General features: G+C 47.8%; 2 protein-coding genes across 2 annotated transcripts; both read left to right on the top strand.

The window, feature by feature from the left end:
• Positions 1-8,476: 8,476 nt before the first annotated feature.
• On the top strand, positions 8,477-18,766 carry LOC136620154 (axoneme-associated protein mst101(2)-like). The gene is made up of 16 exons (XM_066594865.1): positions 8,477-8,491; positions 8,544-8,817; positions 9,007-9,293; positions 9,350-9,791; positions 10,731-10,960; positions 11,124-11,415; positions 12,737-13,302; positions 13,489-14,242; positions 14,547-15,000; positions 15,309-15,489; positions 15,532-16,003; positions 16,308-16,573; positions 16,692-17,036; positions 17,243-17,683; positions 17,824-18,075; positions 18,245-18,766. Exons 1-16 carry the CDS (start codon positions 8,477-8,479, stop codon positions 18,764-18,766), a joined length of 5,793 nt encoding a protein of 1,930 aa, XP_066450962.1.
• Positions 18,767-18,975: 209 nt separating this feature from the next.
• Positions 18,976-21,879, top strand: LOC136620155 (axoneme-associated protein mst101(2)-like). Its single transcript, XM_066594866.1, has 6 exons — positions 18,976-18,990; positions 19,043-19,340; positions 19,766-19,992; positions 20,162-20,633; positions 20,938-21,203; positions 21,460-21,879. The coding sequence occupies exons 1-6, from the start codon at positions 18,976-18,978 to the stop codon at positions 21,877-21,879; spliced, it is 1,698 nt and encodes a 565-aa protein (XP_066450963.1).
• The last annotated feature ends 400 nt before the right edge of the window (positions 21,880-22,279 follow it).

Below are 22,279 nucleotides of genomic sequence, written 5' to 3' on the forward strand. Positions count from 1 at the left end.
GCCGAAACGGGTTTTTCTTTTTTTGCATAGGCCCCCCGTTCAGCGCAGGACAAACCCAATGGATGTGTTGAAATGTTAAAAAAAAATTTTTACTTACCCGAATCCCCTCTCTGCAACTTCTTCCTTCTTTTCCTCCAAGATGTCCGCCGGGATCTTCACCCACGATGCACCACGGGTCTTCTCCCATGGTGCACCGTGGGCTCTGTGCAGTCCATTGCCGATTCCAGCCTCCGATTGTCTGGAATCGGCACACGTGACGGGGCGGAGCTACGTGATGATGCGTAGTAGGGGCGGAGCCAGAACGCCGCTTGTGCCCGGACCGACCAGAAGGGAGAAGACCCTTCTGCACAAGCGCGTCTAATCATATGATTAGACGCTGAAATTAGACGGAGCCATGGAGACGGGGACGCCAGCAACGGAGTGGGTAAGTGAATAACTTCTGTATGGCTCATATTTAATGCACGATGTATATTACAAAGTGCATTAATATGGCCATACAGAAGTGCTTAACCCCAACTTGCTTTCGCGAGACAACCCCTTTAATGACGCAGCCCCTTTTTCTTTTTCCATTTTCGTTTTTTCCTCCCCCATTCAAAATAATCGTAACTCCTTTATTTATCCATCGATGTCGCTCTAAGAGGGCTTGTTTTTTGCGGGACGACTTGTACTTTTAAATGATGCCATTTACTGTACTATATAATGTACTGAAAAACTTTTTAACCCTTTCTAATCCAATTTGTATCCTGGTTTTCCTAGAGGGCTTACTCTTTTTCTGCCATTATACAACGGCGCTATATGCTTGCTAAAGCCAGTACTGCATGAGGTGACACATAGGATAGGCTGTGACAGCAGAGAGGCTGGCAACATACAGTAAGAGAATCCCGACGGACATCTTCAAACATCGGAGCTGTACAGCCTTAAATCATAAAGTCTTCAGACGTCAGACAGTGGATTGGAGAGAGTTAAAAATTCTAAGTAGAGTAAAATGAAAAAAAAACAAACAACATTCTGTCATCTTTCAGTGCGTCTTGTTTCTACGGCGCACAAACTGCAACAAAAGTGACATGATAGCTTTATTCTATGGGTCAGTACGATTACTACGATACCAAACTTGTATAGTTTTTTTTTTTTACTATATTACTCTTTTTTTTTTTCAAAGACATTTAATTGTTTTCAATTATTTTCTGCCGCCATCTAGTGCGCGCAATAACTTTTTTAATTTTTTCATCGACGTAGTTGAGCGAGGGCTAATTTTTTGCGGGATGTCCTGTAGTTTCCAATAGTACCAATTCGGAATACATACAACTTTTTGATCGCTTTTTATTGCATTTTTTCTGGGAGACAGGGTAACTAAAAAATTGCATTACTGGCCTTCTGTGTTTTTTTTTTTTTCGGACGACGTTCACTGTGCAGGAAAAAAATTGTGCATTACTTTGATAGATCGGACTTTTACGGACGCGGCGATACCAAATACATATTTTTATTTTATAATTTAGATTTTTTAATAATAGATATGACAAAAGGTGGGTGATTTAAACTTTTTTTTTTACAATTAATAAAACTTTATTGATTTTTTTTAACTTTACTTTAACCAGCAACTACAACCAGCTTTGATCGCTCCTGCAGTATGACGTAATGCTATAGCATTACGTCATACTGCCATTTAACAAGCAGTCTATCAAGCCACCCTATGGGGATGTCTTGATAGGCAGTCTGCTCAGACAGTCCTGGGGCCTTTCAGGGGCCTGTCAGAATTGACAGCGGCATTTAAAGGGTTAATAGCCGTGATCGGCCAAGCGGCCGATAGTGGCTATTGCCCGCGGGTGTCAGCTATTTATTACAGCTGACACCCACGCTGTGCGCAGAGAGGTCGCCCCGCTACCCCTCTGCAACATACCCCGACGCTCCAAGACGTACCCTTACGTCCTGGAGCGGGAAGGGGTTAAACCTTTATGGCCTCATTTTTCTCTCCCCTTGTCTTCCCCCTTTTCTTACTCCTACAGTAATACCGTCAGTTCTATCTTTTACATTCTGGCACATTTCCCCTCCAACCACATAACTGTGTCTGCTTTTATAGATTTGCTCCCGGGTTCATTGCTTCTGCACTCATTACATAATAGTAGCCTATAGACTTGTTTTGCTCTACAATACTAGATGGCCTTTATCCCTGCGGCTCCTTATTCCTTCTTGTCTGCTTTCATACAGGACGGAATCAGCTTGTTGGATGCACCCAAATCAGCGCCTGCGGATTCTGGTGAATTCCCCGCGCGTCGCTGTGCGTCCTGCGGACTAATTCTGACCCAAGTGAAAGCACCCTAATAATAATACATCTGGTTAAGTAAATGGAGTGCAGAGACGCGTCTCCCCCATCCGGACCGACAGCCCCTGCTCTGTGACTTCTGGGGTCTAATACAATACTTCAGCCATTACTGCAATGAGTTACATGAGTATTACCATCTGAGACAGTCGTGGCATATCTACAGGATGTTACACTTATGAAGACTATAGCATGGGGGATATCACCATCTAGGTACAAACACTGCCCCAATGATGAACAATACTTGATTCCAGAGTGGGGTATTTAGAAGTAATAGTTTTCCTTGCCTGATTAGTTCTACATCGCCTCTAGATGGAAGCATGGATGTTCCCATTTACAATCCCAAGGCACTGATCAATAAAGTACTTTGGACAACTGCTGAACGTTTCATTATACAAGCAGCACCACATTCACATCAGCACTGGAGGCTCTGTTCAAAGATGGCGCCACACATTGTGCCCCCTGATATACTCCGCCCCACGTGCTGTAGACCCCCTGCACATAGGAGAACTGCCATCCCAGGTAACATATACTCACCTGTCCAGGTGACCAGACAGTTATCCAGCAATCCTAGCCCGACCCCTTCTGGCTAAGCCTAAGGCCGCCTGCACACGGGCAGGTCAGACCTCGCATGCGGGATTCCCGCAGCAGAGTTCGGAGGCGGAATCCCAAATCCCATACTGGCAGATACATCGTTGGCTCGTTCAGACAAGAGTCGTTCAGTCTTTCCCATCCGCTTTATAAGTGACTGAGAACGACTGAACAAATGCAGTTAAATACAAATGAACCAACGATTATTTTTATGCCTGCAAGGTGAACGATCATCGTTTGTCATTTCGTCGTTGACTCACGTTTAGACTGAACGATTATCATTCATTAAAGCACTCTTAGTCCTGTGGTAGCAATGACATAACTGCACCGTGTGCGTCACGGAGTTAGGGTTTATTCACACGAGCATATATCGGCTCGTGTTTTCACTGCCGGTTGATATACGCTACCATCTGATGCACGGGCTAGGTGTATATAGACCATCAGACTATATACACTGCAATATATATATATATATATATATATATATATATATATATATATATATACACACACACACACATACATACATACATGTATACTGCTAAGCTATCACCCCCTTCACTCCCCCTCTGCAAGGGGAGGAGACGGGATGAGGCGGGAGCTAGTGGACTGGGCAACTGCCCCCGCTCTGCCCCTTTCCGTTGTTTGCAATGGGAGGGGACAGAGCGGGCAGAGCTTAGCTCCGCCCCTTCCCATTGCAAACAGCTGCAAGGGGAGAAGAGTAGGGGGAGGGAATTTAGCAGTCACGCTGCTAAACTCCCTCCCACCACCCTTCTCTGGCCGCTGTCATTGGCTCCTATAGGAGTCTATGGCAGTGCCTGTAACTTGGCCACGGGAATACGCCTGTGTGATCTAATGCACTGGAATCCAATGCATCAGATGGTAGCGTATATCGGCCGGCTGAGAAAACGGTAGCCGATATACACTCGTGTGAATAAGCCCTCAGTAGCAGACATGGAGACGGGGTAGGAGACATCAGAGGATCATACTTTTGGACAAGTAACACATGGGCACGTAAACAGATGGGCTTGGGGGTGGGTGACTGTGCTCCTGGTCAGTCAGAATTGACAGTGATATTTAAATGGTTACCAGCCAGGATTAGAGTCTCTCTGATCCCAGCTGTGAGCTGTTAAAAATAGCCGACACCCACAGTGTACAGAGAGGGCTCCGCTCCTGTGCCTGCTCCATACAATGACATGCGTCGCACACGTCACAAAGGGATTAAACACATAGCTACAAAGATTAAGAATAAAACTCCACATGCAACCCAAGTACATGCCCACGGCCGTGACGGACTCAGTCTGCGGAAAACCGCAGCGGAGTCTGTCACGGCGCCTCCCCCCAAAGATCCCATACTCACCTCCGGATCTGCTGTGCAAGTCCGGGATGACGCGGCTGGTGTAGGGCAGGGAATCATATTTACGCTATACTTCCGCTGTGCTACAGCGGAAATATAGCGTGATGGTCGGCTTCCATTGACTACAATGGAAGCCCGCCGCGCATATTCCCGCGGCAAATAGAACGTGCCGTGGGTTATTTTATGCCGTGCAATTCCGCGGTGGAAATCCGCAGTGTGAACATTGCACTAACTTAGTAAATTAGTGACACTTAAGATTTACAGCACTCGGCTGAATAAGCCCTAAAGATGAACCAAATTCATCATCTAACATAAGTAACGCTGATAAAATTTTTCTAATTTTTAGATCGACTAATCTAAGTTTACACTATCTAAGGGTTTATTCAGACGGGCGTATATCGGTCGGCTTTCACGCCCAGCCGATATACACTACCCCTCTCTGCAAGGGGAAGAGGCAGGAAGAGACAGGAGCTAGTGTGCTAAGCTCCCTCCCGTTCGCCACTGTTTGCAAAGGGAGGGGCCAGGCATAACTTGGCTCCTCCCCTGCAAACAGTGGTGAGGGGCAGAGGGGGCGGGAGCTCAGTGCATTAGCTCCTGTCCCGTCCCGCCTCCTCCCCTTGCAGAGAGGGACAACACATATCGGCCGGGCGTGAAAGCCGATCGATATACGTCTGTCTGAATAAACCCTAACTACTACACAGGATTAATAAATTTACCCATTCTATTTGCATATTAGTGGGACCATTTAGCCCCTTAAAGACCAGGGTGTTTTGGTCCTAAAGGACCAGACACTTTTTAGGGATTTTACCCATGTGCCCTATTATTATTTCTTTAGCTCCCAAAATTATTTTTGCTGCATTTTTTCCCCGTGAAATATAGGGCTATTCTTTTAATATCTTTTTTTCGCTGACTTTTTTCATGCATTTTTTTTTATATGGGGTAAAAAGCTAAAAAAAGATCATTTTATTTATAGTTTTTATTTTAAATCAGTATATATAAGCCAAAATAAAGTACAGGAATGGGTTCCTCATTTTGATATATAATTTGTACAGTCTCGGATTACAGGGAGGATATAGCACGCTTTTAGTTGGCATCGGCAGTAGGTCATTTTCTTAATGTTTTTTTTAAAACTTATTTTGGTAACTAATTATTTATCACCATCTAAAGGAGCATGCAGAAGCTGTTAAAAAACTGCTTCACCCTTTTACTCCAGGTCATCGGATGTAACTAACAGCTGAGAGGACCCAACCTGCTCCTGCTAGATTACAGAAGCAGGAGCTTTAATCCCACGCCGTGCTTCTGCTATCAGCCTGGATTAAAACTCAGGACCAAGCACTGTAAGTTTCCCGCATGTGGTCCTTAAAGGGTTAAAAATCAGCTGATATAGCTGAAGTCTCACAGTAAGAAATATTGAAGCACTTGTAGAACATTAGTAGTGTAACCTCATAAGCAGAATTATGACATCACAATCTATGCCACTTGAATAGAATCGCTGCCTCTTTACAGACATCACGTTCTCCAGGTCTGAGAAGGAGGAGACACATCTGAGACCAGTAGAGATGATGCATCGTTCCTTCATCCAACAGGAGGATAGAATCAGCATGGACGGGGAGGAGGTAGACTGTGCGGTATGATTACATTTATTACATGTCCTAATGATAGCGAGGTGATAATGGGTTTATTCGTATATTTCTACACCTGGCATTTCATTCGAATAGTAAATAAGCAACATAATAGCAACCCAGGGTCTGAATATTTTTAGGTAGTGTGTTACCATAGTAACTGCAGATTGCTAGATTTAAATGAAGCCAGTCACTTAAATTTGGTCTATGAATCCAATCTACTGTTATACATGCGCTGCCACAGGGAACCTTTATCTTCTTCCAAAGTGTCTCCTATACAAAGATGTTGGGCAATTACTTTCTAGAGCACTGTATGCTAATGAACCCCGGACCATCCGATGGGGGTTCCTCATCTGCCTGCGGTCCATCTTTCTTCCAGCCTTTTCAGCTAAAAATAAGCCCCCTTTCATACTGAGTGACGCCTACAGCGCTCCCTGGGGTTCATCAGCATACAGTGCGGGAGAAAGTTATTGCCAGATATCTTGGCATAGGAGATACTTTGGAAGAAGATAAAGGTAAACGCCTGGATCCTTGTGACCATGCACTAATAACAGCAAATTGGATCCATAGGCCAAATTTAGGTACTAGACTTCCTTTAACTTTGGAAACGGTCATTTGGGTGATGAAGGGAGATGGATGTTTGTGTGATCGGCTCTGCTCAGCGATGCGGTAACTGTGTGATGATATCATTGGTATCTTGCGAGTTTCTTGGGACTTGGTTTTTTGCAATACAAGTTCTACTTTCCAATGATACTTACCTTTACAATCACACTGAAGGCATATCCGAAGCACCGATAGAAGCCCAGCTAGAAGCCGTCTGCAGCAGGATGAGCTGTTAGTCCAAAACTGTAATGTTGTTTCCTTTCAGAAGGAACGCAGTGGGGCAACAGTCACAGCAAACAAAAATACAAACAGCCACAGCAAAAAAAACCAGCAAAGACAGGTATAATAGATAAATAAGATCGATAAGCTAAGGTCAGTCAAGTGGGAGAAGAGCCAAAGCAAAGTCTAAAAGCCAAAGCAAAGTCCAAGAGCCAGAGCAAGTATAATAGGTATAAAAGAGCGGATAAGCAAAAGTAAGGTAGGTCAGATACTACAGATAAAGTTGGTACAATAGGATAGATAAGCTAAGGTCAGTCAAGCTAAAGAAGAGCCACAGCCAATACAAAGACAGGTACAATAAAGAGAATGAGCTATACTAAGGTAAGTCAGATACTAAAGATAAAATACGATTGATGAGCTACAGTTATTTAACCTGAAAAAGGCCAAGAGCCACAGCAAAGATCTACAGCCACAGCAAACACAGGTATAATAAAGAAATTAACCTAAGTCCAAGAGCCACAGCAAAGCACAAAGAGCCACAGCAAAGCCCAAAGAGCCGCAGCAAAGCCCAAAGAGCCGCAGCAAAGCCCAAAGAGCCGCAGCAAAGCCCAAAGAGCCGCAGCAAAGCCCAAAGAGCCGCAGCAAAGACCAAAGAGCCGCAGCAAAGACCAAAGAGCCGCAGCAAAGACCAAAGAGCCGCAGCAAAGACCAAAGAGCCGCAGCAAAGACCAAAGAGCCGCAGCAAAGACCAAAGAGCCGCAGCAAAGACCAAAGAGCCGCAGCAAAGACCAAGAGCCGCAGCAACGACCAAAGAGCCGCAGCAACGACCAAAGAGCCGCAGCAAAGACCAAAGAGCCGCAGCAAAGACCAAAGAGCCGCAGCAAAGACCAAAGAGCCGCAGCAAAGAGCAAGACCCGCAGCAAACACCAAAGAGCCGCAGCAAACACCACAGAGCCGCAGCAAAGTCAGGTATAAAAGAAAATTAAGGTAGGTCAGATACTACAGATAAAATAGGTATAATAAGATAGATGAGCTACAGTCAGTGAAGCTGGAGAAGAAACAAACCAATACAAAGACAGGTATAATAAAGAGAAAGAGCTATACTAAAGTAAGTCAGATATTACAGTTAAAATAGGAGAGATAAGCTATAGTTAGTCAAGCTGGAGAAGACCAAGAGAAGTCACAGCAAAGACCAAGAGAAGTCGCAGCAAAGACCGAGAGAAGGCACAGCAAAGACCGAGAGAAGGCGCAGCAAAGACCGAGAGAAGGCGCAGCAAAGACCGAGAGAAGGCGCAGCAAAGACCGAGAGAAGACGCAGCAAAGACCGAGAGAAGGCGCAGCAAAGACCGAGAGAAGGCGCAGCAAAGACAAAGAGGCGCAGCAAAGACAAAGAGGCGCAGCAAAGACAAAGAGCCGCAGCAAAGCCCAAAGAGCTGCAGCAAAGCCCAAAGAGCCGCAGCAAAGCCCAAAGAGCCGCAGCAAAGCCCAAAGAGCCGCAGCAAAGCCCAAAGAGCCGCAGCAAACCCCAAAGAGCCGCAGCAAACCCCAAACAGCCGCAGCAAACCCCAAACAGCCGCAGCCAAGACCAAAGAGCCGCAGCCAAGACCAAAGAGCCGCAGCAAAGACCAAAGAGCCGCAGCAAAGACCAAAGACCCGCAGCACAGACCAAACAGCCAAAGCAAAGACAGCTATAAAAGAGAGATAAGCTACGGTCAGTAAAGCTGGAGAAGAGACAAAGCCAATACAAAGACAGGTACAATAAAGAGAATGAGCTATACTAAGGTAAGTCAGATACTACAGATAAAATTGGATGGATAAAATTGATAAGCTTTAGTTAGTCAAGCTGGAGAATACCAAGAGAAGCCGCAGCAAAGAGCAAGAGCCGCAGCAAAGAGCAAGAGCCGCAGTAACGAGCAAGAGGCGCAGCAAAGAGCAAGAGCCGCAGCGAAGAGCAAGAGCCGCAGCAAAGAGCAAGAGGCGCAGCAAAGAGCGAGAGCCGCAGCAAAGAGCAAGAGCCGCAGCAAAGAGCAAGATCCGCAGCAAAGAGCAAGACCCGCAGCAAACACCAAAGAGCCAAAGCAAACACCAAAGAGCCAAAGCAAAGTCAGGTATAAAAGATAAAGAAAATTAAGGTAGGTCAGATACTACAGATAAAATAGGTATAATAAGATAGATGAGCTACAGTCAGTGAAGCTGGAGAAGCAAAGCCAATACAAAGACAGGTATAATAAAGAGAAAGAGCTATACTAAGGTAAGTCAGATATTACAGAAAAATAGGAGAGATAAGCTATAGTTAGTCAAGTTGGAGAAGACCAAGAGAAGTCACAGCAAAGACCTAGAGAAGGCGCAGCAAAGACCGAGAGAAGGCGCAGCAAAGACCGAGAGAAGGCGCAGCAAAGACCGAGAGAAGGCGCAGCAAAGACCGAGAGAAGGCGCAGCAAAGACCGAGAGAAGGCGCAGCAAAGACCGAGAGAAGGCGCAGCAAAGACCGAGAGAAGGCGCAGCAAAGACCGAGAGTCGCAGCAAAGTCCAAGAGCCGCAGCAAAGTCCAAGAGCCGCAGCAAAGTCCAAGAGCCGCAGCAGAGTCCAAGAGCCGCAGCAAAGTCCAAGAGCCGCAGCAGAGTCCAAGAGCCGCAGCAGAGTCCAAGAGCCGCAGCAGAGTCCAAGAGCCGCAGCAGAGTCCAAGAGCCGCAGCAAAGTCCAAGAGCCGCAGGAGAGACCAAGAGCCGCAGCAGAGACCAAGAGCCGAAGCAGAGACAAAGAGCCGCAGCAGAGACCAAGGAGCCGCAGCAGAGATCAAGGAGCCGCAGCAGAGACCAAGGAGCCGCAGCAGAGACCAAGGAGCCGCAGCAACGAACAAGAGCCGCAGCAACAACCAAGAGCCGCAGCAACGCCCAAGAGCCGCTGCAACGACCAAGAGCCGCAGCAACGACCAAGAGCCGCAGCAACGACCAAGAGCCGCAGCAACGACCAAGAGCCGCAGCAGAGTCCAAGAGCAGCAGCAAAGTCCAAGAGCCGCAGCCAAGTCCAAGAGCCGCAGCAAAGTCCAAGAGCCGCAGCAAAGTCCAAGAGCCGCAGCACAGTCCAAGAGCCGCAGCACAGTCCAAGAGCCGCAGCACAGTCCAAGAGCCGCAGCACAGTCCAAGAGCCGCAGCACAGTCCAAGAGCCGCAGCACAGTCCAAGAGCCGCAGCACAGTCCAAGAGCCGCAGCACAGTCCAAGAGCCGCAGCACAGTCCAAGAGCCGCAGCAGAGTCCAAGAGCCGCAGCAGAGTCCAAGAGCCGCAGCAGAGTCCAAGAGCCGCAGCAGAGACAAAGAGCCGCAGCAGAGACAAAGAGCCGCAGCAGAGACAAAGAGCCGCAGCAGAGACAAAGAGCCGCAGCAGAGACAAAGAGCCGCAGCAGAGACAAAGAGCCGCAGCAGAGACAAAGAGCCGCAGCAGAGACAAAGAGCCGCAGCAGAGACAAAGAGCCGCAGCAAAGACCAAGAGCCAAAGCAAAGACAAAGGGCCAAAGCAAAGACCAAGAGCCAAAGCAAAGACAGGTATAATCAAGAAGATAAGCAAAATTAAGGTAGCTCAGATACCACAGATAAAATTGGTATAATAAGATAGATAAGCTATAGTTAGTCAAGTTGGAGTAGACCAAAAGAAGCCGCAGCAAAGACCAAGAGCCGCAGCACAGACCAAACAGCCAAAGCAAAGACAGGTATAAAAGAGAGATAAGCTACGGTCAGTAAAGCTGGAGAAGAGACAAAGCCAATACAAAGACACGTACAATAAAGAGAATGTGCTATACTAAGGTAAGTCAGATACTACAGGTAAGATAAGATAGATAAGATTGATAAGCTTTAGTTAGTCAAGCTGGAGAAGACCTAGAGAAGCCGCAGCAAAGAGCAAGAGCCGCAGCAAAGAGCAAGAGCCGCAGCAAAGAGCAAGAGCCACAGCAAAGAGCAAGAGCCGCAGCAAAGAGCAAGAGCCGCAGCAAAGAGCAAGAGCCGCAGCAAAGAGCAAGAGCCGCAGCAAAGAGCAAGAGCCGCAGCAAAGAGCAAGAGCCGCAGCAAAGAGCAAGAGCCGCAGCAAAGAGCAAGAGGCGCAGCAAAGAGCAAAAGGCGCAGCAAAGAGCAAGAGGCGCAGCAAAGTGCAAGAGCAGCAGCAAAGAGCAAGAGCCGCAGCAAACACCAAAGAGCCGCAGCAAAGAGCAAAGAGCCAAAGCAAAGTCAGGTATAAAAGAGAGGATAAAGAAAATTAAGGTAGGTCAGATACTACAGATAAAATAGGCATAATAAGATAGATGAGCTACAGTCAGTGAAGCTGGAGAAGAAACAAAGCCAATACAGACAGGTATAATAAAGAGAAAGAGCTATACTAAAGTAAGTCAGATATTACAGATAAAGTAGGAAAGATAAGCTATAGTTAGTCAACCTGGAGAAGGACAAGAGAAGTCACAGCAAAGACCAAGAGAAGTCACAGCAAAGACCAAGAGAAGTCACGTCAAAGACCAAGAGAAGTCGCAGCAAAGAGCAAGAGAAGGCGCAGCAAAGAGTAAGAGGCGCAGCAGACAAAGAGGCGCAGCAAAGACCAAGAGCCGCAGCAAAGACCAAGAGCCGCAGCAAAGACAAAGAGGCGCAGCACAGACCAAAGAGCCGCAGCAAAGACCAAAGAGCCGCAGCAAAGACCAAAGAGCCGCAGCAAAGACCAAAGAGCCGCAGCAAAGACCAAAGAGCTGCAGCAAAGACCAAAGAGCCGCAGCAAAGACCAAAGAGCCGCAGCAAAGACCAAAGAGCCGCAGCAAAGACCAAAGAGCCGCAGCAAAGACAAAGAGCCGCAGCAAAGACAAAGAGGCGCAGCAAAGACAAAGAGGCGCAGCAAAGACCAAGAACCTCGGCAAAGTCAAACAGCCAAAACCAAATCAAAGAGCCGCAGCAAAGGCCAAAGAGCCAAAGCCACGTCAAAGAGCCGCAGCAAAGACCAAAGAGCCAAAGCCAAGTCAAAGAGCCGCAGCAAAGACCAAAGAGCCGCAGCAAAGACCAAAGAGCCGCAGCAAAGACCAAAGAGCCGCAGCAAAGACCAAAGAGCCGCAGCAAAAACCAAAGAGCCGCAGCAAAGACCAAAGAGCCGCAGCAAAGACCAAAGAGCCGCAGCAAAGACAAAGAGCCGCAGCAAAGACAAAGAGGCGCAGCAAAGACAAAGAGGCGCAGCAAAGACCAAGAACCTCGGCAAAGTCAAACAGCCAAAACCAAATCAAAGAGCCGCAGCAAAGGCCAAAGAGCCAAAGCCACGTCAAAGAGCCGCAGCAAAGACCAAAGAGCCAAAGCCAAGTCAAAGAGCCGCAGCAAAGACCAAAGAGCCAAAGCCAAGTCAAAGAGCCGCAGCAAAGACCAAAGAGCCGCAGCAAAGACCAAAGAACCGCAGCAAAGACCAAAGAACCGCAGCAAAGACCAAAGAGCCGCAGCAAAGACCAAAGAGCCGCAGCAAAGACCAAAGAGCCGCAGCAAAGACCAAAAAGCCGCAGCAAAGACCAAAGAGCCGCAGCAAAGACCAAAGAGCCGCAGCAAAGACCAAAGAGCCACAGCAAAGACCAAAGAGCCACAGCAAAGACCAAGAGCCGCTGCAAAGACCAAGAGCCGCAGCAAAGACCAAGAGCCGCAGAAAAGACAAAGAGCCGCAGCAAAGACAAAGAGCCGCAGCAAAGACCAAGAACCTCGGCAAAGTCAAACAGCCAAAGCCAAATCAAAGAGCCGCAGCAAAGACCAAAGAGCCAAAGCCAAGTCAAAGAGCCGCAGCAAACACCAAAGAGCCGCAGCAAACACCAAAGAGCCAAAGCAAAGTCAGGTATAAAAGAGAGGATAAAGAAAATTAAGGTAGGTCAGATACTACAAATAAAATAGGTATAATAAGATAGATGAGCTACAGTCAGTGAAGCTGGAGAAGAAACAAAGCCAATACAAAGACAGGTATAATAAAGAGAAAGAGCTATACTAAAGTAAGTCAGATATTACAGATAAAATAGGAGAGATAAGCTATAGTTAGTCAAGCGGGAGAAGACCAAGAGAAGTCACAGCAAAGGCCGAGAGAAGTCGCAGCAAAGACCGAGAGAAGTCGCAGCAAAGACCGAGAGAAGTCGCAGCAAAGACCGAGAGAAGTCGCAGCAAAGACCGAGAGAAGTCGCAGCAAAGACCGAGAGAAGGCGCAGCAAAGACCGAGAGAAGGCGCAGCAAAGACCGAGAGAAGGCGCAGCAAAGACCGAGAGAAGGCGCAGCAAAGACCGAGAGAAGGCGCAGCAAAGACCAAAGAGCTGCAGCAAAGACCAAAGAGCCGCAGCAAAGACCAAAGAGCCGCAGTAAAGACCAAAGAGCCGCAGCAAAGACAAAGAGGCGCAGCAAAGACAAAGAGGCGCAGCAAAGACCAAGAACCTCGGCAAAGTCAAACAGCCAAAACCAAATCAAAGAGCCGCAGCAAAGGCCAAAGAGCCAAAGCCACGTCAAAGAGCCACAGCAAAGACCAAAGAGCCAAAGCCAAGTCAAAGAGCCGCAGCAAAGACCAAAGAGCCAAAGCCAAGTCAAAGAGCCGCAGCAAAGACCAAAGAGCTGCAGCAAAGACCAAAGAACCGCAGCAAAGACCAAAGAGCCGCAGCAAAGACCAAAGAGCCGCAGCAAAGACCAAAGAGCCGCAGCAAAGACCAAAGAGCCGCAGCAAAGACCAAAGAGCCGCAGCAAAGACCAAAGAGCCACAGCAAAGACCAAAGAGCCACAGCAAAGACCAAAGAGCCGCTGCAAAGACCAAGAGCCGCAGCAAAGACCAAGAGCCGCAGCAAAGACAAAGAGCCGCAGCAAAGACCAAGAACCTCGGCAAAGTCAAACAGCCAAAGCCAAATCAAAGAGCCGCAGCAAAGACCAAAGAGCCAAAGCCAAGTCAAAGAGCCGCAGCAAAGACCAAAGAGCCGCAGCAAACACCAAAGAGGCGCAGCAAAGACCAAGAACCTCGGCAAAGTCAAACAGCCAAAACCAAATCAAAGAGCCGCAGCAAAGGCCAAAGAGCCAAAGCCACGTCAAAGAGCCGCAGCAAAGACCAAAGAGCCAAAGCCAAGTCAAAGAGCCGCAGCAAAGACCAAAGAGCCAAAGCCAAGTCAAAGAGCCGCAGCAAAGACCAAAGAGCTGCAGCAATGACCAAAGAACCGCAGCAAAGACCAAAGAGCCGCAGCAAAGACCAAAGAGCCGCAGCAAAGACCAAAGAGCCGCAGCAAAGACCAAAGAGCCACAGCAAAGACCAAAGAGCCACAGCAAAGACCAAAGAGCCACAGCAAAGGCCAAAGAGCCGCTGCAAAGACCAAGAGCCGCAGCAAAGACCAAGAGCCGCAGCAAAGACAAAGAGCCGCAGCAAAGACCAAGAACCTCGGCAAAGTCAAACAGCCAAAGCCAAATCAAAGAGCCGCACCAAAGACCAAAGAGCCAAAGCCAAGTCAAAGAGCCGCAGCAAAGACCAAAGAGCCGCAGCAAAGACCAAAGAGCCGCAGCAAACACCAAAGAGCCGCAGCAAACACCAAAGAGCCGCAGCAAACACCAAAGAGCCGCAGCAAACACCAAAGAGCCGCAGCAAACACCAAAGAGCCGCAGCAAACACCAAAGAGCCAAAGCAAAGTCACGTATAAAAGAGAGGATAAAGAAAATTAAGGTAGGTCAGATACTACAAATAAAATAGGTATAATAAGATAGATGAGCTACAGTCAGTGAAGCTGGAGAAGAAACAAAGCCAATACAAAGACAGGTATAATAAAGAGAAAGAGCTATACTAAAGTAAGTCAGATATTACAGATAAAATAGGAGAGATAAGCTATAGTTAGTCAAGCGGGAGAAGACCAAGAGAAGTCACAGCAAAGGCCGAGAGAAGTCGCAGCAAAGACCAAGAGAAGTCGCAGCAAAGACCGAGAGAAGTCGCAGCAAAGACCGAGAGTAGTCGTAGCAAAGACCGAGAGAAGGCGCAGCAAAGACCGAGAGAAGGCGCAGCAAAGACCGAGAGAAGGCGCAGCAAAGACCGAGAGAAGGCGCAGCAAAGACCGAGAGAAGGCGCAGCAAAGACCGAGAGAAGGCGCAGCAAAGACAAAGATCCGCAGCAGAGACAAAGAGCCGCAGCAGAGACAAAGAGTCGCAGCAGAGACAAAGAGTCGCAGCAGAGACAAAGAGCCGCAGCAGAGACAAAGAGCCGCAGCAAAGACCAAGAGCCGCAGCAAAGACCAAGAGCCGCAGCAAAGACAAAGAGCCAAAGCAAAGACCAAGAGCCAAAGCAAAGACAGGTATAATCAAGAAGATAAGCAAAATTAAGGTAGGTCAGATACCACAGATAAAATTGGTATAATCAGATAGATAAGCTATAGTTAGTCAAGTTAGAGTAGACCAAAAGAAGCCGCAGCAAAGACCCGCAGCACAGACCAAACAGCCAAAGCAAAGACAGCTATAAAAGAGAGATAAGCTACGGTCAGTAAAGCTGGAGAAGAGACAAAGCCAATACAAAGACAGGTACAATAAAGAGAATGTGCTATACTAAGGTAAGTCAGATACTACAGGTAAGATAAGATAGATAAGATTGATAAGCTTTAGTTAGTCAAGCTGGAGAAGACCAAGAGAAGCAGCAAAGAGAAAGAGCCGCAGCAAAGAGCAAGAGCCGCAGCAAAGAGCAAGAGCCGCAGCAAAGAGCAAGAGGCGCAGCAAAGAGCAAGAGGCGCAGCAAAGAGCAAAGAGCCAAAGCAAAGTCAGGTATAAAAGAGAGGATGAAGAAAATTAAGGTAGGTCAGATACTACAGATAAAATAGACCAAAGAGCCGCAGCAAAGACCAAAGAGCCGCAGTAAAGACCAAAGAGCTGCAGCAAAGACAAAGAGGCGCAGCAAAGACAAAGAGGCGCAGCAAAGACAAAGAGGCGCAGCAAAGACCGAGAGTAGTCGTAGCAAAGACCGAGAGAAGGCACAGCAAAGACCGAGAGAAGGCGCAGCAAAGACCGAGAGAAGGCGCAGCAAAGACCGAGAGAAGGCGCAGCAAAGACCGAGAGAAGGCGCAGCAAAGACCGAGAGAAGGCGCAGCAAAGACCGAGAGAAGGCGCAGCAAAGACAAAGATCCGCAGCAGAGACAAAGAGCCGCAGCAGAGACAAAGAGTCGCAGCAGAGACAAAGAGTCGCAGCAGAGACAAAGAGCCGCAGCAGAGACAAAGAGCCGCAGCAAAGACCAAGAGCCGCAGCAAAGACCAAGAGCCGCAGCAAAGACAAAGAGCCAAAGCAAAGACCAAGAGCCAAAGCAAAGACAGGTATAATCAAGAAGATAAGCAAAATTAAGGTAGGTCAGATACCACAGATAAAATTGGTATAATCAGATAGATAAGCTATAGTTAGTCAAGTTAGAGTAGACCAAAAGAAGCCGCAGCAAAGACCCGCAGCACAGACCAAACAGCCAAAGCAAAGACAGCTATAAAAGAGAGATAAGCTACGGTCAGTAAAGCTGGAGAAGAGACAAAGCCAATACAAAGACAGGTACAATAAAGAGAATGTGCTATACTAAGGTAAGTCAGATACTACAGGTAAGATAAGATAGATAAGATTGATAAGCTTTAGTTAGTCAAGCTGGAGAAGACCAAGAGAAGCAGCAAAGAGAAAGAGCCGCAGCAAAGAGCAAGAGCCGCAGCAAAGAGCAAGAGCCGCAGCAAAGAGCAAGAGCCGCAGCAAAGAGCAAGAGGCGCAGCAAAGAGCAAGAGGCGCAGCAAAGGGCAAGAGGCGCAGCAAAGAGCAAGAGGCGCAGCAAAGAGCAAGAGGCGCAGCAAAGAGCAAGAGGCGCAGCAAAGTGCAAGAGCCGCAGCAAAGAGCAAGAGCAGCAGCAAAGAGCAAGAGCCGCAGCAAACACCAAAGAGCCGCAGCAAAGAGCAAAGAGCCAAAGCAAAGTCAGGTATAAAAGAGAGGATGAAGAAAATTAAGGTAGGTCAGATACTACAGATAAAATAGACCAAAGAGCCGCAGCAAAGACCAAAAAGCCGCAGTAAAGACCAAAGAGCTGCAGCAAAGACAAAGAGGCGCAGCAAAGACAAAGAGGCGCAGCAAAGACAAAGAGGCGCAGCAAAGACCAAGAACCTCGGCAAAGTCAAACAGCCAAAACCAAATCAAAGAGCCGCAGCAAAGGCCAAAGAGCCAAAGCCACGTCAAAGAGCCGCAGCAAAGACCAAAGAGCCAAAGCCAAGTCAAAGAGCCGCAGCAAAGACCAAAGAGCCAAAGCCAAGTCAAAGAGCCGCAGCAAAGACCAAAGAGCTGCAGCAAAGACCAAAGAACCGCAGCAAAGACCAAAGAGCCGCAGCAAAGACCAAAGAGCCGCAGCAAAGACCAAAGAGCCGCAGCAAAGACCAAAGAGCCACAGCAAAGACCAAAGAGCCACAGCAAAGACCAAAGAGCCGCTGCAAAGACCAAAGAGCCGCAGCAAAGACCAAAGAGCCGCAGCAAAGACCAAAGAGCCACAGCAAAGACCAAAGAGCCACAGCAAAGACCAAAGAGCCGCTGCAAAGACCAAGAGCCGCAGCAAAGACCAAGAGCCGCAGCAAAGACAAAGAGCCGCAGCAAAGACCAAGAACCTCGGCAAAGTCAAACAGCCAAAGCCAAATCAAAGAGCCGCAGCAAAGACCAAAGAGCCAAAGCCAAGTCAAAGAGCCGCAGCAAAGACCAAAGAGCCGCAGCAAACACCAAAGAGCTGCAGCAAACACCAAAGAGGCGCAGCAAAGACCAAGAACCTCGGCAAAGTCAAACAGCCAAAACCAAATCAAAGAGCCGCAGCAAAGGCCAAAGAGCCAAAGCCACGTCAAAGAGCCGCAGCAAAGACCAAAGAGCCAAAGCCAAGTCAAAGAGCCGCAGCAAAGACCAAAGAGCCAAAGCCAAGTCAAAGAGCCGCAGCAAAGACCAAAGAGCTGCAGCAAAGACCAAAGAACCGCAGCAAAGACCAAAGAGCCGCAGCAAAGACCAAAGAGCCGCAGCCAAGACCAAAGAGCCGCAGCAAAGACCAAAGAGCCGCAGTAAAGACCAAAGAGCCACAGCAAAGACCAAAGAGCCACAGCAAAGACCAAAGAGCCGCTGCAAAGACCAAGAGCCACAGCAAAGACCAAAGACCCGCTGCAAAGACCAAGAGCCGCAGCAAAGACAAAGAGCCGCAGCAAAGACCAAGAACCTCGGCAAAGTCAAACAGCCAAAGCCAAATCAAAGAGCCGCAGCAAAGACCAAAGAGCCAAAGCCAAGTCAAAGAGCCGCAGCAAACACCAAAGAGCCGCAGCAAACACCAAAGAGCCGCAGCAAACACCAAAGAGCCAAAGCAAAGTCACGTATAAAAGAGAGGATAAAGAAAATTAAGGTAGGTCAGATAATACAAATAAAATAGGTATAATAAGACAGATGAGCTACAGTCAGTGAAGCTGGATAAGAAACAAAGCCAATACAAAGACAGGTATAATAAAGAGAAAGAGCTATACTAAAGTAAGTCAGATATTACAGATAAAATAGGAGAGATAAGCTATAGTTAGTCAAGCGGGAGAAGACCAAGAGAAGTCACAGCAAAGGCCGAGAGAAGTCGCAGCAAAGACCAAGAGAAGTCGCAGCAAAGACCGAGAGAAGTCGCAGCAAAGACCGAGAGAAGTCGTAGCAAAGACCGAGAGAAGGCGCAGCAAAGACTGAGAGAAGGCGCAGCAAAGACCGAGAGAAGGCGCAGCAAAGACCGAGAGAAGGCGCAGCAAAGACCGAGAGAAGGCGCAGCAAAGACCGAGAGAAGGCGCAGCAAAGACCGAGAGAAGGCGCAGCAAAGACCGAGAGAAGGCGCAGCAAAGACAAAGATCCGCAGCAGAGACAAAGAGCCGCAGCAGAGACAAAGAGTCGCAGCAGAGACAAAGAGTCGCAGCAGAGACAAAGAGCCGCAGCAGAGACAAAGAGCCGCAGCAAAGACCAAGAGCCACAGCAAAGACCAAGAGCCGCAGCAAAGACAAAGAGCCAAAGCAAAGACCAAGAGCCAAAGCAAAGACAGGTATAATCAAGAAGATAAGCAAAATTAAGGTAGGTCAGATACCACAGATAAAATTGGTATAATCAGATAGATAAGCTATAGTTAGTCAAGTTAGAGTAGACCAAAAGAAGCCGCAGCAAAGACCCGCAGCACAGACCAAACAGCCAAAGCAAAGACAGCTATAAAAGAGAGATAAGCTACGGTCAGTAAAGCTGGAGAAGAGACAAAGCCAATACAAAGACAGGTACAATAAAGAGAATGTGCTATACTAAGGTAAGTCAGATACCACAGGTAAGATAAGATAGATAAGATTGATAAGCTTTAGTTAGTCAAGCTGGAGAAGACCAAGAGAAGCAGCAAAGAGAAAGAGCCGCAGCAAAGAGCAAGAGCCGCAGCAAAGAGCAAGAGCCGCAGCAAAGAGCAAGAGCCGCAGCAAAGAGCAAGAGGCGCAGCAAAGAGCAAGAGGCGCAGCAAAGGGCAAGAGGCGCAGCAAAGAGCAAGAGGCGCAGCAAAGAGCAAGAGGCGCAGCAAAGAGCAAGAGGCGCAGCAAAGTGCAAGAGCCGCAGCAAAGAGCAAGAGCAGCAGCAAAGAGCAAGAGCCGCAGCAAACACCAAAGAGCCGCAGCAAAGAGCAAAGAGCCAAAGCAAAGTCAGGTATAAAAGAGAGGATGAAGAAAATTAAGGTAGGTCAGATACTACAGATAAAATAGGTATAATAAGATAGATGAGCTACAGTCAGTGAAGCTGGAGAAAAAACAAAGCCAATACAAAGACAGGTATAATAAAGAGAAAGAGCTATACTAAGCTAAGTCAGATATTACAGATAAACTAGGAGAGATAAGCTATAGTTAGTCAAGCTGGAGAAGACCAAGAGAAGTCGCAGCAAAGACCGAGAGAAGTCGCAGCAAAGACCAAAGAGCCGCAGCAAAGACCAAAGAGCCGCAGTAAAGACCAAAGAGCCACAGCAAAGACCAAAGAGCCACAGCAAAGACCAAAGAGCCGCTGCAAAGACCAAGAGCCACAGCAAAGACCAAAGACCCGCTGCAAAGACCAAGAGCCGCAGCAAAGACAAAGAGCCGCAGCAAAGACCAAGAACCTCGGCAAAGTCAAACAGCCAAAGCCAAATCAAAGAGCCGCAGCAAAGACCAAAGAGCCAAAGCCAAGTCAAAGAGCCGCAGCAAACACCAAAGAGCCGCAGCAAACACCAAAGAGCCGCAGCAAACACCAAAGAGCCAAAGCAAAGTCACGTATAAAAGAGAGGATAAAGAAAATTAAGGTAGGTCAGATAATACAAATAAAATAGGTATAATAAGATAGATGAGCTACAGTCAGTGAAGCTGGATAAGAAACAAAGCCAATACAAAGACAGGTATAATAAAGAGAAAGAGCTATACTAAAGTAAGTCAGATATTACAGATAAAATAGGAGAGATAAGCTATAGTTAGTCAAGCGGGAGAAGACCAAGAGAAGTCACAGCAAAGGCCGAGAGAAGTCGCAGCAAAGACCAAGAGAAGTCGCAGCAAAGACCGAGAGAAGTCGCAGCAAAGACCGAGAGAAGTCGTAGCAAAGACCGAGAGAAGGCGCAGCAAAGACTGAGAGAAGGCGCAGCAAAGACCGAGAGAAGGCGCAGCAAAGACCGAGAGAAGGCGCAGCAAAGACCGAGAGAAGGCGCAGCAAAGACCGAGAGAAGGCGCAGCAAAGACCGAGAGAAGGCGCAGCAAAGACAAAGATCCGCAGCAGAGACAAAGAGCCGCAGCAGAGACAAAGAGTCGCAGCAGAGACAAAGAGCCGCAGCAGAGACAAAGAGCCGCAGCAAAGACCAAGAGCCACAGCAAAGACCAAGAGCCGCAGCAAAGACAAAGAGCCGCAGCAAAGACAAAGAGCCAAAGCAAAGACCAAGAGCCAAAGCAAAGACAGGTATAATCAAGAAGATAAGCAAAATTAAGGTAGGTCAGATACCACAGATAAAATTGGTATAATCAGATAGATAAGCTATAGTTAGTCAAGTTAGAGTAGACCAAAAGAAGCCGCAGCAAAGACCCGCAGCACAGACCAAACAGCCAAAGCAAAGACAGCTATAAAAGAGAGATAAGCTACGGTCAGTAAAGCTGGAGAAGAGACAAAGCCAATACAAAGACAGGTACAATAAAGAGAATGTGCTATACTAAGGTAAGTCAGATACTACAGGTAAGATAAGATAGATAAGATTGATAAGCTTTAGTTAGTCAAGCTGGAGAAGACCAAGAGAAGCAGCAAAGAGAAAGAGCCGCAGCAAAGAGCAAGAGCCGCAGCAAAGAGCAAGAGCCGCAGCAAAGAGCAAGAGCCGCAGCAAAGAGCAAGAGGCGCAGCAAAGAGCAAGAGGCGCAGCAAAGGGCAAGAGGCGCAGCAAAGAGCAAGAGGCGCAGCAAAGAGCAAGAGGCGCAGCAAAGAGCAAGAGGCGCAGCAAAGTGCAAGAGCCGCAGCAAAGAGCAAGAGCAGCAGCAAAGAGCAAGAGCCGCAGCAAACACCAAAGAGCCGCAGCAAAGAGCAAAGAGCCAAAGCAAAGTCAGGTATAAAAGAGAGGATGAAGAAAATTAAGGTAGGTCAGATACTACAGATAAAATAGGTATAATAAGATAGATGAGCTACAGTCAGTGAAGCTGGAGAAAAAACAAAGCCAATACAAAGACAGGTATAATAAAGAGAAAGAGCTATACTAAGCTAAGTCAGATATTACAGATAAACTAGGAGAGATAAGCTATAGTTAGTCAAGCTGGAGAAGACCAAGAGAAGTCGCAGCAAAGACCGAGAGAAGTCGCAGCAAAGACCGAGAGAAGTCGCAGCAAAGACCGAGAGAAGGCGCAGCAAAGACCTAGAGAAGGCGCAGCAAAGACCTAGAGAAGGCGCAGCAAAGACCGAGAGAAGGCGCAGCAAAGACCGAGAGAAGGCGCAGCAAAGACCGAGAGAAGGCGCAGCAAAGACCGAGAGAAGGCGCAGCAAAGACCGAGAGAAGGCGCAGCAAAGACCGAGAGAAGGCGCAGCAAAGACCGAGAGAAGGCGCAGCAAAGACCGAGAGAAGGCGCAGCAAAGACAAAGAGGCGCAGCAAAGACAAAGAGGTGCGGCAAAGACAAAGAGGCGCGGCAAAGACCAAGAGGCGCGGCAAAGTCAAACAGCCAAACCTAAATCAAAGAGCCGCAGCAAAGACCAAAGAGCCGCAGCAAAGACCAAAGAGCCGCAGCAAAGACCAAAGAGCCAAAGCAAAGACCAAAGAGCCAAAGCAAAGACCAAAGAGCCAAAGCAAAGACCAAAGAGCCGCAGCAAAGACCAAAGAGCCGCAGCAAAGACCAAAGAGCCGCAGCAACGACCAAGAGCCGCAGCAAAGACCAAGAGCCGCAGCAACGACCAAGAGCCAAAGCAAAGACCAAGAGCCAAAGCAAAGACCAAGAGCCAAAGCAAAGACCAAGAGCCAAAGCAAAGACCAAGAGCCAAAGCAAAGACCAAGAGCCAAAGCAAAGACCAAGAGCCAAAGCAAAGACCAAGAGCCAAAGCAAAGACCAAGAGCCAAAGCAAAGACCAAGAGCCA

This window comes from Eleutherodactylus coqui, chromosome 3 (genome assembly GCF_035609145.1).
Source record: "Eleutherodactylus coqui strain aEleCoq1 chromosome 3, aEleCoq1.hap1, whole genome shotgun sequence".
Classification (NCBI taxonomy): Eukaryota; Metazoa; Chordata; class Amphibia; order Anura; family Eleutherodactylidae; genus Eleutherodactylus; species Eleutherodactylus coqui.